The sequence below is a fragment of the Anolis sagrei genome, chromosome 2 (genome assembly GCF_037176765.1).
Source record: "Anolis sagrei isolate rAnoSag1 chromosome 2, rAnoSag1.mat, whole genome shotgun sequence".
Classification (NCBI taxonomy): Eukaryota; Metazoa; Chordata; class Lepidosauria; order Squamata; family Dactyloidae; genus Anolis; species Anolis sagrei.
This window is the reverse complement of record NC_090022.1, coordinates 63,804,223-63,819,906: the sequence shown is the minus strand read 5'-3', so window position 1 is coordinate 63,819,906 and position 15,684 is coordinate 63,804,223. Positions and strand designations below refer to the sequence as shown.

General features: G+C 37.2%; 1 protein-coding gene across 17 annotated transcripts in view; it reads right to left on the bottom strand.

Annotated features, from left to right (window-relative positions):
* The window catches only part of IQSEC1 (IQ motif and Sec7 domain ArfGEF 1), a 403,878-nt gene that overhangs the window by 26,568 nt on the left and 361,626 nt on the right, over window positions 1–15,684 (bottom strand). For all 17 annotated transcript variants that reach the window (XM_060765981.2, XM_060765975.2, XM_060765979.2 and 14 more), the window contains 4 exons: window positions 13,024–13,146; window positions 10,893–11,059; window positions 4,933–5,072; window positions 2,939–2,968 (listed from right to left, as the gene is read on the bottom strand). In XM_060765981.2, the coding sequence (XP_060621964.2) occupies window positions 2,939–2,968; window positions 4,933–5,072; window positions 10,893–11,059; window positions 13,024–13,146 (460 nt within the window). The remainder of the gene's footprint in view (window positions 1–2,938; window positions 2,969–4,932; window positions 5,073–10,892; window positions 11,060–13,023; window positions 13,147–15,684) is intronic.

The following is a 15,684-nucleotide window of genomic DNA, read 5'->3' as shown; positions in this document are numbered from 1 at the left end:
CTGTTCAATACCCGAGACAACTATACAGGCAGTCCCCAAGCTACAAACAAGATAAGTTCTGTAGGTTTGTTCTTAAGTTGAATGTGTATGTAAGTCAAAACAGGTAGATTTTTTAAAGTGTGACTCCAGCTATGTCTATCTGTCTGTCTGTCTGTCTGTCTATCTATCTGATTCCTTGTTTTTCTATCTGTCTGTCTATCTATCTATCTATCTATCTATCTATCTATCTATCTATCTATCTATCTTTGGATAGCATAGGGTATGGTTAACTCTCCTATGGAGTTAATTTTGCTGTTTGTGCCCCTGTTCAGAAGATTTCACCTCACTTTCTGTCTCTGTGGAAACAAGGATTGGTGACAACGCTTTTGTGAAGACATCTTTTCCTTATAGCTCTTTCTGGAGTGACTCTCCCTTCCTCTGAGTAGATTTCTCTCACTTCCTGTTCTCTGACCCTCTTATAACTATGAGTCATTTGTAACCGGACTGTTTGTAACTCGGAGACTGTCTGTAGTAACCTGCTATTTCTTATTTGACAACAAAAGAAGAACATTGTGGAATGGATTTCCAAGCTTTACATATGATGCTTGGCCCAGTTCTGTTTCTATTAATACTCAAAGAGTTCGTGGAACAGGGCTGTTCCACTTCTCCTTCCCTCTGCCAGTTATTGACCAGAATAGGCAGTGTGGGAGGTGAGGTTGGTGGAAAACTACCTCCCTCCTGAAATGAACAATTTCAGACCTAGTTATAACAAAGATCAAAGCCATAAATCTATTTTTGCAACTGCAGCAAAAATTAGTTCAGAATTACAGCTTGCTATGCCTGGTATTTTCACCCATACAAAACCCTCAAAGGAAAAGACTTACATTTTTATACATAACCTTAGGTAAGGAAAAAGAGGAAATTTCCTTTCGTGTTTAATTTGAATTTTAGCTAGTAGGCAGTTAATTGTTTCTAAAGGCAACCTCATTACTAAATGCTTGAGGTAGCTGAACTATATTAGTGAGCAAGGAACCATGAAACTAGAATTTTAATGTTCTGTTTAATCCAATAACGCAATGAGGTTTGCATGAGAACATTTTAACATTGATAACTAATAAAAACTAGTGGCCTGGATGCTCACTCTGAAAGCTGACATCAAGGCTATGAGATTATCGCCAGCGCACCCTCTTCCTCCTCTCATATTGAACAAAAAATGTGTAAGTAGACAGCTTAGATCCAGGCAACCAGATATAGAAATCTCCTTGGACAGAGATCTTTGGGAAAAGCTGTGTCGTGGTTCTGCTATAGTCACCAGGTTTGGCAGGGATATAAGAAAGGGCCTTTTTGAAGACTGCTCTTAGGCTATGGAACTGTTGATAAAGGGATTACAATGCCCGCCTTCTTTCTGTCTTCCATTGGCAAGAAAACAGTTTTCTATTCTAACATGCTTTTGGGAACACTTTTTATTAATGGTTTCAAAAGAGTACTGTGTTGTATTTTAAATTGAAATATCTTGATGCATTTTTTGTATTGTCAACAGTTTAATTAATTTTCAATGATACTTTTATATATTTTTCATATATTCTGCATTTGTTTTTGTTTTAATTGTATGTTACTTTATGCTCTGATAAGAACAATAGAAGATATGATTCCTAAGTATATACATTTCAATTCCACAGTCATGTAACATATAATCTTATGTTACATTTCCATATTGAAAGCAATTGTGAGAAAGCCAAATGCATTTTAATAGCTTAAACTGAAAATAATAATACCAAAACCCCCAAATATAAAGGCACATTAAAAGGTGAAAGAAATACGGAGAGAAAATGGGCATATGAAGAAGACAAGAAGAGACACTACAAGCTCAAGGAAAATGGATGGCTCCCCTCTTATGTCTGAACTCGCGCCTCAAATAATTCTGTAGAAAACCAAACCCAGAACTTCATCTCCACGAACCTGTAAGACTCACTGGCTGCTAATAGGCTCCTGTAAGAAAAACAGGATGTTTTTGTTTTGTTTTATATCCTACCCTGCACAGGACTCACTGTGAAAATTTCATTATTGCCATTACTAATTGGTAGGACAATATGACAATATAAATGTGGCTAATGGGAAATGAAGTAAATGAGAAAGCATAAGCAGGCAGTCCCCAAGTTACAAACAAGATAGGTTCTTTTAGCTTTGTTCTTAAGTTAAATTGGTACTTAAGTCAGAACCGGTATATTTTTTAATTGTAACTCCAGACAAAAATAAATATTGTTTAGCTTTGAATAGCATAGGGTGTTAACACCCCTGTGGTGTTTGTTTTGCTGCCTGTGCCCCTGTTCAGAAGATTTCACCTCACTGATAATTGGGTTTTGAAAAATTGTGGAAACAATGACTGCTGTTAAAGCTTCGGTGGATATACCTTTTCCCCACTACAACCCTTTCAGGAGTGAATTCCCTTTCTAGAGGTAGAGTTCTCTCATTTCCTGTTGTTTTACCGCCGTTCTTAAGTATGAATCATTTGCAAGTCGGCTGTTTGTAACTTAGGGGCTGCTTGTATAGATGGCTTTCCTTTTCCCTTCAAAGACCATACAGATTTTAAAAATGCCTATGAGAAGATTTTTTTAAAACCTTGAGATGGTTTTTATCTTAAGAGCAGCTCAGGAACACTGCTATCAGCAAGGTTTCCAAGTATAGCCAGTAGCTTCACTTATGCTTTCCACATAAATCACCCTTGCATTTAATGTTGCTCTTGTGCTATCTCTGTGGGAAATTGAACTCCACAAGAACTCCACTATCTGATTTCCTTTGTATAATGGTAGGAGTTTATTAAGTGGGTGAATATATCTGTAAATAAAATATTTACTTTCAAAAAGCACAATCAAATTGGGACATAAAAACAGTTTAAAATGTTAAGGACTAGAAAGAGTCAGACCTTAAGTATATTCTGAATGTGAAAGAAAATACTTACACAACCAAGTCCATGATGGAGAGATCCAATCTATAATAAAAAGACACATGTTAATTAAACTTCAGACAATCACATAAGCTTATCACATGAAGTGAATAGTTCACAGCCTTACCATGATTAAAATGCAAGCAAACCATCCTATAAATAATAATAATTCTTTTCAAACTCTCATTTGTGTAATTACAGATGGATTGTGAGAAATATTAACCTAATCTTTTATTATGCAGAGTCACATGTAGTGGTGTAGTGGATTGCGTGTTGGACCATGACTCTGAAGACCAGGATTTGATTTCTGTTCAGCCATGGGACCCTATTGGTGATCTTGGGCACATCACATGCTCTCAGCCACAGAAAATTCTGTGGAGGGTCACCTCAGGATCGCCATAAGTCATGGAGAATACCTACTTGATCAAGAAGTTTCATATTTCCAGAATCTTTGTTTACGCTAATGGCTTCTACACCAAAGGTGGGCAACTAACTGCTTTGAGCCCCCCTAGGGGTGAGAAAAGTGGTATACTAATACTGTAAATAAAAATGTAAATAAATAAATAACTATGGAAGGCTAGGGGGCTGCATTAGTCCCCCTGGAGACCTTGGATGGCTACATTGCTTGGTGTGTGTGTGTGTCAATTTTGTTGCCCCCAAATGCCCTCTAGGGGCATGGGATATCTTCACTATGTTTTTGGAACTTCTTTGGCCATTTTTGGATGTGAAGAGGTATTTAGAAAAACAACAGAAAGTGAGAAGATGTTACTTGTTGTTCACGTATTGTTTCAAAGAATGGTCAGAACATGGTAATTGTGTCCACCGTGCCCCCAGAGGACATTCTGGGATATTTTTTATTGTTATGAAATTTAATCCCTTACATTTAAAAATTTAAAGCTAAGTGGCTTCCAAACATAGTACAAATGCCCTCAATACTCACAGAAGCATCTGGGAGCAAAATAACTTATTTTTCTTTTCTTTTTACTCTTGAGGGTACACACTTTGCCCACCCCTACTCTACACAAACAGGAACTTCATCACTTTCCACTTGCTGTCTGAAACCTGGTAATATTAAAACAGGGCAGCTTTCTGCCCAACAATCTCAATCTGTTCATTTCCTCACTTGGAACAAATATCCTGTTAGTGTTACTGTATCAGCAGAAAGGGCTACAAAGAAAATTAACAATGGGATGGTAAAACTTACCAGCAAAACCCAAGCTGTATTGCTGGGCAGCTATATGTCTCAAATAATTCTCAAATCTGCACTTCTGCTATTGTGGAAATGGAGTTTAAGAAAAACTCAACAGTAATATAATTGTAAAACACTGGGTTGTTATGAAAACTAATGCTTTTATTAAAATAAGGTGTTCATAGAATCATAGAATCAAAGAGTTGGAAGAGACCTCATGGGCCATCCAGTCCAACCCCCTGCCAAGAAGCAAATCACCCCCGACAGATGGCCATCCAGCCTCTGTTTAAAAGCTTCCAAAGAAGGAGCCCCCACCACACTCCGGGGCAGAGAGTTCCACTGCTGAACGGCTCTCACAGTCAGGAAGTTCTTCCTCATGTTCAGATGGAATCTCTTTTCTTGTAGTTTGAAGCCATTCTTTCGTGTCCTAGTCTCCAGGGAAGCAGAAAACAAGCTTGCTCCCTCCTGCCTGTGGCTTCCTCTCACGTATTTATACATGGCTATCATATCTCCTCTCAGTCTTCTCTTGAATTCAATTTTATGGTAGGAATGTGATTTGGTTAATTATGAAAACTGAGGATCCAGAAAGATTTTCTAGGATTGATACAGAAACTAGAGTTGTTTCCTGAGATTTCCAGATCATATTTACATGGGTTATATTTTAAGTGCCAAACACAAGGAGCATTGAAAATTTTGCAGCCTTCACAAAAATAAGGCATGTTGTTTCAGGTCCTGAAAAATCTAGTTATGTCGACAAATCCCTATCCTGATGGATCTACAATATATAACGTAAAATTGGATGAAGTGTCATCCAACTTACTGGTTTCTTTCCCACTATGAGTTTTTCAACCTTTTGGACTTGTGACACATGATCCTCATTTGTCTTGAGTTCCCGCTTTCGGATTCTCTCATAAATCCCAATAAGCATCTCTCGTGGGATATCTTCGCCGTCATCCACACCTGCAAAACCCAAAATTGATTGTTATCGACTCAGACAGTACAACTCTAACAATTCAATAGTGTCCTTCTCATCAAGGACACTAACACGTGCAGTTAGGCCAAATCATCTCTAATGCAGGTATTATTTATTAACTCCAATGGCAGGCCAATTAGATCCTACATCACCGTATGTCATGATAAAATATTTCCAATCAATCTGCTACTTAACAATGAAAGAAGTAATCGACAGATACACATTTCCAGATATTTTTGATGCCATAAGAGAATAAGCAATTTTTCTCAGATTATTTTGGAAGCAAAAGGAGGGAATTAAAATAGGAAGAAATGCTCTTTTAAAGAAGCATCCTTCTTTTCCAATATATTATTTTCTAATATATTATTATTTTCTAATATATATTATTATATTAGAAAATTAAAATGCATTGAGTGTAACCTGGCTTATTTGCATGTAAAGATTTAATATTCAGTATAGTTAGAAGTATAGTTTATTCAAATAATAACGACGTATTTATAACTAAATCGTTTTTGATACAAAGACTGTACAAGTCACTGAAACACTGGAAATCAAACATCTCTTAATTTTTGTCAGTTTATGAAAAGAAAGCCCAAAGATCAAACCTGAAAATAGTAGAAACCATTGAAGTAAGTAATGTAAATCTGAATTATGCTCTTGGGGTGGGGGGTGGAAAAGATGAGGGGAAAAAGTTGGGGAGAGAGTCACTAATATTAATTTTGCTAAATGAAACTTTGTCTCATTATTTTTATCTGAGCTATAGTTTTTTCCCCTTCTTTTGAGCTTTCCTTATGACAACCATGTTCAGTCTTCTAAAAACTGAAGTTTGTCTGATTGAGATAAGATTCTCTAGCCTCTCATATCTCTTAGTTTCTTGATTATAAATACTCCTAAACACTGACCAGTTTCTTTCACATGTGCAGAAGTTGAGGAATGTTAAAAAGTAAGATGTGAGAAAAGTGGGAGGTTGAATCAAGCAAAGAACTTGACATCATGTTTTGAGGATAAATATGCATAACCGAAAACCAGCCTACATTCTTGGAGGAAATACATAAATATGACTTTGATTCTCCAGCCGTTTTTTTTATTTATTTCCGATATTGGCTATATTACTCTTCTATATTGGGACTTGGAGCGGCTTATAGATTTGTCAGTTCAGTGCCACATTGCAATACAAAATATATAATATACAACAAATTAAACATCAACAAAAACATATAAATACATAAACTGTTAAAAGCATATATCAGTTGACAGTTCCTTTTTGACACTAACTCCTGTATATGCTTAAAAATCATTAATAAAAACAATAGAATTATAAAAGAGCGATAGCAATTTCATCATTAATGTTTTATTAATCTTTCTAGAAAAAAAGTATTCCATAAATTAACATTGTTTTGTGTTTTCAGTTTCTCGTGGAGAATGGGTAGGACCACAAATAAATAATACCCACCAAAACTTAAGATAGAGAGCAAATAGAAAGTATAAGAACTTGAAGATCACAAATAGGGTATTGAAGGCAATAGTCTTTTCTCATTGTTGCTGTTGGTTAGTGGCAAACTGACTTTAACCAGAGATACCCTGACTGTAATTAGATGTTTATGGAAGATAAATACAGCTCACACTCATGTCCTGGGAAAGGGAGCTTAGAGTCCTATGAACTTCATCAGAGCTACAGTCACCTATAATATTTTTACATAATCACACACCCCTCCTCCCACTACCGAAGTAGGCTCAGCCTGTTTGGAAACCTGGCTGGTCATTTACTGGAAAGCAGATACATTACAGGACATAAAAGTGCAAACAAACCCGTAACTCCTTCATAAAATCACAGAACCTAAAAAAGCAGTCCTCGATCCTTGTCCTTTATCAAAAAGATAGTGAAGGTGCCTATCTTTGCAATTGCATCTTCCCCTACGAGTCAGCATGCACCCTGAGATCATCCGGGGAGGCTCTTCTCTTGCTTCCGCAGCTGTCTCAAGAACAGTTGATGGGGATGAGGGAGAGGGCCTTCTCGGTGATGGCCCCTTGGCTTTGGAACTCCCTCCCTAGGGAGATCAGACAGGCTCCCACCTTGTCCACCTTCCACAGGGAATTAAAAACTTGGATGTTCCATCATGCCTTTGATTAGGCAGTTTCACCAAGAACTATCTTGATCCTATTTTAAGCTCCTGCACTTTAGTAACCTCGACACATGGTTAAGGGTATATCCTCTAGCCTTGTTCATTTGAATTTTGCACCTTTTATCGGCTCTATTTAGGAATCATTGCACTTACTTGAGCCCGAACCCAGCTTCGACTTTTTATCTCAGCCATAAAATTGTTTTACGATGATGTGCTGTGACTGTGTTATGTTTTTATTTGATTGATTTTAATGTGTTCTGTTTTTATCTGTAATTTTGTGTGCTTGTCTCTTTGCAAGCCATCCCGAGTCCGCTTGGGGAGATGGTGGCGGGGTATAAAAATAAAGGTGGTGGTGGTGGTTATTATTATATTATTATTATTATTATTATTATTATTATTATTATTATTATTAGGTGTTCCTCTTATCTGCCCCTGCTACCTGCTAATGATCAACCCAGAACCAATAGTCATGTCTTCCTGGGGTAGCCAAAAAAAGAGGGAGATTAGAAAATTCCCATCTGGCCCCATACCTACCAGCAACACTCACTCTGCTCTGCAGAATGAGAAGGGAGACAAATAGATCCTAAAAACCCTCTTGTCCCACCCCACAACACTCAGCATAATGGCGCCTTGTGCCTGACTTTGGCTTCTTTTTTCATAACGTCAATCAAAGACAACTCCTCCCTTGCAGTGCTTTGTGCCATGCCGGTCTAGAGTCAAAATGTTTCTTTATGTCTAAATCGTACAATTTTAAAAGTCATGCTACACCACAACAGTAGTAAACTACTAGAACGTGCCATTTACTATTATTTTTTTCTGCCACTACCAGCCAATTTACAACAACATTCTGAGCACTTAACATAATTCACTGTGTAAGGTTCCATCATGCAACGCAGCTGTAATAGCTCTGCTGGTAATAACATTTGTGTGCCAATTGAACTTTAAATACACATAAGCGTTCTGGAAACCTATTGCTATATTTGGTGCTACTATTGTGGCACATGCAGAAGCTTGTTTTGTTTATTATAAAAATGTATGCTGTGCCCTTGAAACAGATTCCTGGGGTGTCTTACAATACTACATCACAACTACGAGAAAAGCATTCAGAAACACTTTATACCAGATAGAATAAAAAACAGCATGATTCGGAATTTTGAAAAAAGAGCAATGTAAGAACTGCAGAGCAATAAAAGAGTTCAGCCAAAATGTCATCAATATAAGATTCATAGCTAGATATTACAGAATCCTATGCAAAATAAGCAGGGTACAATTCACTTGTATCTAACTACAAGAAAACAGGCACCTTGTGAACAAGGGAAAAACACTAAATGAATGAATGAATCGCCCTGCCTCAGCAATGAGTTTGTGCATAGTTGTATCAGAGTTTTTTGTTGTGAGCCTTCAAGTTGTTTCAGACTTTTGGCGACTTGGTAAGAATGAAGATCTCAGAAAAATCTTGATGGCAGGACTGAGGATTTTTTTTTTTTTTACTAAGGAAAGACAAATCCTCTGCCTTCCCCACTCCAAACAAGATGTTTTTGATTACAAAGGATGTTAGGAGGTTCAGTCACAATCTCTGACATCATTTAGTTCCCCATCCAAAACCATGGCTGGAGCTCCTCCTTCTCGAAATCTGGTGTCTCTGCCCTCTTTTGAGGTATTAAAAAATCATTTTTGGTTCAGTGCCAGTTGAAGGAACCTTTGGCTAGAGAGCTGGAATTGTTCCAGAGAGAGATGCTCTTCACTTCTCTAGCAAACTGAGAGTTCCTATCCCAGAAATTTCTGAAATTTCACTCTAAACAGTTTGCAAAGAAGAATTTAAGAGTACTAGCAGATTGATAAATGTAAGACTTTTCTAGTAATAAAACAACCATAATCTTTGGATTCCACTGTTTCCTTTAGTGCAAAAGCCAGTTGCAGAAACATATCAATTGGGAAGAGGATCCTGCCTGGAAAAATGGCTAATGCTGTTCTGATGACTGAAGGTAACAACAGCAATTAACCCACTCTACTAGGCTCTGCTCTAGCTGCTCCAGACAGGGTACCTCCACACAGCAAAGATTACCTGGCCCTGCACCCTGGTTTTAAACAGTGCAAAGGTAAGAGGCTGTTGTTCTATGCCTGTTAAGTCATTTACAACTCATGGCAACCCTAAGGTGACCCTATCACAGGGGTTTATGTGTCTGAAAATGTGTATCTCATGTAGGTTCACCAGTGGACCTCCACTGCCAAGTGGAGAATCAAACCCTGATTTCAAGAGTCCAAACCATTACACCACACCAGTTGAAGAGGTTACCAGTTGAAGAGTGAAAATTGTGAGTTCGGACTAAGATTGAAATGAAGATAGCTATCAGCCTATTTATTTGTATAGCTGTGTATGTCGACACTAAGTTTATGAATAAAAATGAAATAGTCTAGTGCTAAACAAAGGTGGGATAAGAAGTGAAGTTGAGAATGTACCATCTTTCTTATGCCATTTTCAATCACATCAAATGCACAAAAATTACAACTAAAGATGAAATACTGAAGTGAAATTAGCTGTTCTTAAGGAAGGTAGCTGATCATGGCAATACTTTTCTGTAGTGGTGGGACTGCGAGGTTTGTGTGGGGTTTTTTTTTGGGGGGGGGGGCATTGATAGAAGATCTCTCAGAGACAACAAAAGTGGCACCATAGCTAACGCCTATTAGTATGATGCAGAAGGAAGCATGGTAAAGTCATTTACCATTAAAACCTTATGACAGGGTGACTTGGAAATTACTTATTCATGGAGTAGTCATAAATCAAAGTTGACCTGATGACAGTTAAGAAAAAGATTTTTTTTTTGAACTGCAGCATAAACTGTTTTGGATGTCAGATAAAACAGGGCAAGTACAGAGGGTTAAACAGCCATCTATAGAAGATCCTGCCAACCGGAAGGGGTGAGCTCCTGCCATCAGCCCAGCTTCTGCTGACCTAGCAGTTTGAAAACAACAATGTAAGTAGATAAATAGGTACCACTTTGGTCGGGAGGTAAAAGGTGCCCTGAAAAACATGCCGATAAAAATCCAACCAGGAAAAGTGGTCATGGAGGACAGGCTTCTCAACATGGAAAAATGAAACAACAGCACCTCCCTATGGCTGAGTCGAGTACAGACAAATGCCAGAGATGAAAAAAGGGAAGCCTTGCCTCTGTTTATCTACTATCTCTCTCTGTCAATTGTATAACGGCATTGAATGTTTGCTATATATGTTCCTGTAATCCGCTCTGAGTCCCTTTGGGGAGATAGAGTGGAATGTAAATAAAGTATATTATTATTTATTATTAGGTGAAGCACATATGCATGCTAACTCAGAAAGTCATTTGTGTTCGAAGTGATTCAGTCCCAGTTCAACTCTGCAACTTGTAGAACTGATGTTAAATACTATTTTGTAGGCTTCATACCTCACTGGTATTCATAAATAGTCCCATTTAGAAAAGTGGCATTGCTGTCCCATTACTGAGAAAAATATTATCTCACGTTCTGTGCTTTCCAGTGCAGTCCCCAGCAGCTAAGGCATACCAAAATCATATTATAAATACTGGATTAACTTTGTCCTCTCTGTTTAAGAATGTCAGAGCTCTCAATACATGTCTCATATTTCAGCATAGAAAAAAGTCTAATATACATATCTTCTAAACACTTAGTTTCTTAAATTAAGCCTACCTCTGAGATTCTTGACAAAATCTTCAAGCTTCATTTTGCGTTCTGGTTTCACATTTGGACTATACATATCTGTATTTAGTAATATAATTGCAAAAGCTAGAATGAAGATGGTATCAGGATTTCTGAATTGCCTCACAACGCCTGGATTGCAGATGCAGTATCTCTGGCTAGGAAAGACAGTGAAAGAAAAGAGCCAGTTAGATTAAAGGATGAATCAGTTGACCACTTAGGACATAGTAACAAACGGTATCATTCAGGATGCTGAAATTATACTCATGACACAAACATTTTGTGTTCTAAAAATATGAACTATTTCATCCCAGTTTTTAAATCTAATTGTTGCTTCTCTAATGCAGATGAAATGTTTTTATGTTTGTTGTCTGCCTTCACTTTACTATTGGTTAGTGTGTGTAGTTAAGCTTTGCTCACTTCATTAAAATAAATGCCCTTTGAACTTTACATCTTGTATAGGAGCACAGATGTCTAATATTGCAATTGGTATTCTGCCATGTAGGGAAAAAAAGAAAGATTAATCACTAAATGTTACACAATTAACCAGAAAGCAGAGAGCTAGCAATATATTATTTACTGATAGAAAATTAAAATTCATGCAAAAATATTGCACACTTTGCCATCAAAGCCTCCACTGTACTCAACAGAATGTATTCCCAGTTATAAATGCGCATAGGATTGAAGCTATACTCGCTTGATGGATTAATTCACATCGCATTGCATGCAGACTTCTGTTTGTGCTCCATTGCAATTATAACGTAAAACCCCGCAATGCATCCCGTGAAAGTGAATGTGTGCCAAGCATAACTAAATAGGGTGGCTGGATGGGATTGGAACACATCTCTTCTCTCCTGCAATATCTTTAATTGCCACCTTTGATTTTTTTTCCTTTAAGAGGGATCCTTGCCGTCATAACTCCATTTCCCTCTGCAGTCCCTCTCATAATGGAAGATGAGACATTTGCCACAATTTTGAGAAGGGCTGCGTAGGGAAATGGCAGTACATTGCAACCTCCGTATCCACAGGGAATATGTTCCCATACTTCTGGATATGTGAAAACATGAATAATAAATAATGCTGTTTTCAGTAGGACAAACCATGGAGATACTGAGACCTGTCCCAGGTCCATCAGATGACTCTTTGATGTTGGGACTGCAGCTCCCATGAATCCTAGTTGATCTCACCTTGCACATTATGGACTGATACTGACTGCATTTTTTATATCTACAGCTGCTGCTGCACTTTATTGATTTTTTAACTAGTGAGATTTTATGGTTTTATGTGGTTTGTTATTGTTATTCTTATTGTGATATTGGTCATGCACTACTGTATTTTGTGTTTGCACTTTGAGTGCTTTTGTCAGCCGCCATGAGTCCCTCCATGGAGATGGTGGTGGGCTAGAAATAATAATAATAATAATAATAATAATAATAATAATAATAATAATGTGGTCTAAGTTCTTCGACATGCCTTCAAAATATCACACTTTTGCAGGTTGTATAGTATTATTCATATATTTTACATTGCTGATGGTAGCAGTAATGCATTCTGTTTAAAGCTATGTAAATGTGTTCCAAATATGGCAGTAGAGAATTCAAATTATACAGAGAGATATGCTACAACTTTGAACAATGGTAGAATTGTATGCTCATAAATTATAGGCAATAGGCTGCCCCCTGCCTTCTGCTGGAGTACATGTACACTCATTTTCATTTACCTAAAAACTTAGTCCAATGATACCGTGAGAAGATTTCATTTTGAGAATATTAGATGTTTTAACATTTCTTCCCACGTTCCCACAAGGGATGGAGAACAAGGATAAATTCCTTTTCCCACCAAGGAAAAAGTGCATTCATCTAGGTTTTAATAAGTTAATGCTCTTTGCTCGGCTCAGCTAAACTGCTTAATTAAAGGTCGACAGAGTACACTGCAAAATATAGCAAAGGAACATGTTTTCATTTCAACATAATGAGAATATACATTTTATTCCTTATTGAAAGATTTGGGTTGAAGATTATGTAAAACTTGATTGTGAACATGGAAACAAAGAGACTATATCCCTGTGACTCAATATATGAGAACATAACCAAAGAAGGTTAGTCAGCTCTTTCTGTCATACCTAAAAGCTTCAATGAGCCGTTCCACTTTTTGAGCTTCTCCTTGGACACGGATATGAGCTTGAAATTTCCTGAGTGCTTCATCCAGTTCCATAGCTGAGAAGTCCATTTCATCTACGACACAGCTAGGACAAAGAAAAATATACAATGAATTGTCGAAGGCTTTCATGGCCGGAATCATTGGGTTGCTGTAGGTTTTTTCAGGCTATATGGCAAATGCCTCTAGAACATGGCCATATAGCCCGAAAAAACCTACAACAACCCAATATACAATGACTTTGTATGCACCACCTCCCCCCCGGCACTAAAATATAATGCGTATTATTGTATTTTGTATACCATTTAGTTAGATGAATCATAAATGTAATAAAAACAGAAAAGAAGGTGAGGAAGTAATTATAACTCTATTCAACAATTGAATAAACTGGTATAAGCAGGTCATGGCTCACATATAGCTGTTGGTATGATGAACATTGATCAGTGAGAGAGACTACTAGTTAGTTAGCAAAAATAATCATTACTTTTACAAGCCCCAGGAAGTTGTTTTTTCCCCTGCGTCCAAGCTTTTATTAGAAAAACAAAACATTAATTTGATTTAATGTTTCACTTAGCAGTGTGGAAAGCCGAGCCTGGAAGTATTTTTCTTTAATAATCTTGTAGGTGCTTTTAAAAGGCAACATGCTGCTTGTTATGTTAAGGGTAATGCATTCCGAACACCTTAATAATGAGTTACTTTTTCATTTTTAAATATGTTTTGAAACAAAAATGCATTTGCAACTAAGAAAATGGCCCCAAGTGGCCTAGACGGCCCTCAAGTGTTTTATGTTTTATAAAGTGTTTTATGATTTAAAATATCTTAGAAGTTAGAAATAAACATTCCTTGTTATACTAAGAGAGGCTTAAGCTGTTATTGTACTTCCCCATAACAAATATCATTATGTGCTTTGTTACTGGAAATAGGAATGTATTACGTCCCTGTTCTGGCAGTCGACCGAGACCAGCCTCCTCTTGCCTCTGCAGGCTGGGAAATCTGTGGCAATCAGCCATGTAGAAGGCAGACAGGAAGGGAGACCACAGAATGAATATTTCTATCTGGTTTGGTTTTTAGGTTTGCAAACAACTGCAGATCAATCACTGCAAAGCAGAATGGACTAATGCAGGCATCACAGCATGAATATACCTCCCATATTAAAAGCCTTTTTGTTAAATATATTGCTGTGTGGTTATACAATGAATTACCTTCTATTTCTTCTAACTGAGCTTCCCTGGACACAAGCCTTGATTTCAAATTCTGTTCCATCTCAATTTATAATTAGGGCTGGTGCCAGCATAATAATTTACAGTGGCTATGCTGGGATGAGATGGAAGAAGAAGGACCTACAAGTTTCCTGTTCTAGTGTTATATGTGGATCTGTACTGATTCAGCAAACCTAATACGAGCTAGGGGTTTCTGAGAAAAGGAGGGGAAAGCTTTTGTCCTCCATCCAGAAGATCTCATCAATGTTCTTAGTTAGATTTTTTTGCATGTGTGTCAGGAACGACTTGAAAAACTGCAAGTGGCTTCTGGTGTGAGAGAATTGGCCATCTGCTAGGACGTTTCCCAGAGGACGCCCGGATGTTTTGATGTTTTATCGTCCTTGTGGAAAGCTTCTCTCATGTCCCCGCATGGGGAGATGGAGCTGACAGAGGAAGCTCATCTATGCTCTCCCCAGATTCCAACCTTCGACCTGTCAGTCTTCAGTCCTGCCAGTACAAGGGTTTAACCCACTGCACCACCGGGGGCTCCTAATCATTAGATGATAGTTTTCCACTAAAGCAATCCTCGTTCTTAGACAATTAACTATCACTCATATTCCTAAAGTAATTATACATATCTAACAAATGAATTCCAAAGCTTCATCTACTAAACTAGTTATCTTAGATGCAATTCTGTAGTGAAATTTGTCATCTTGACTAATATTGAATATGTAATTTTAAAAATAAAAACAAACATTGTCCAGTTCTTTCATGTATTGTGTTGTATAAATAAAACTTTTTTAAAAAGCCAGTTTACTTTGTTCTGTCAACAAAACGTCCCTGTTCCCCTGCACTATATACATTTATACCACAATGTTACAGAAATAACGTGTGTATTTGTACCTCATATAGAAAATTTGTAAACTCTTAATCTTGGTTGTTTTAACTAAGTATTGGAGTGGCATATAACATTTTTGGCTGCCTTCCAATTCTTTTCTAAGTGCACTCAAACCTCACTAAATGATCTTTCAAAAACAGAAAATAGAAAATGCAATGTTATATTTATAATATCTAAAAATCAAATGAAAATGAAAAGCAGATGGTCAAAGTCAAACTTTAAATCATATATTTCGGCAACATTTCATATATAATCATATATAAAAGTATTTTTATGTGGTAGATTTTTTTGTTCAAAAATTCCTTTGATATACTTAGGCAAGATTCCAGCATAATCTTCTAATCTACAGAATTATTTTCAGAAAAACATGGCTCTTAAAGATCAATGTAATTTTTCAGGAAAGACCCATGAACTGGACCACTTTTGTGTGAGCTGGAAGCAGACATCACACTGGCCAAGTCAGAATTTTGAATTCAACCACATTTGTGTGACTACTTTTCCCAACTAAGGGGTACTCCTAATCAAAACA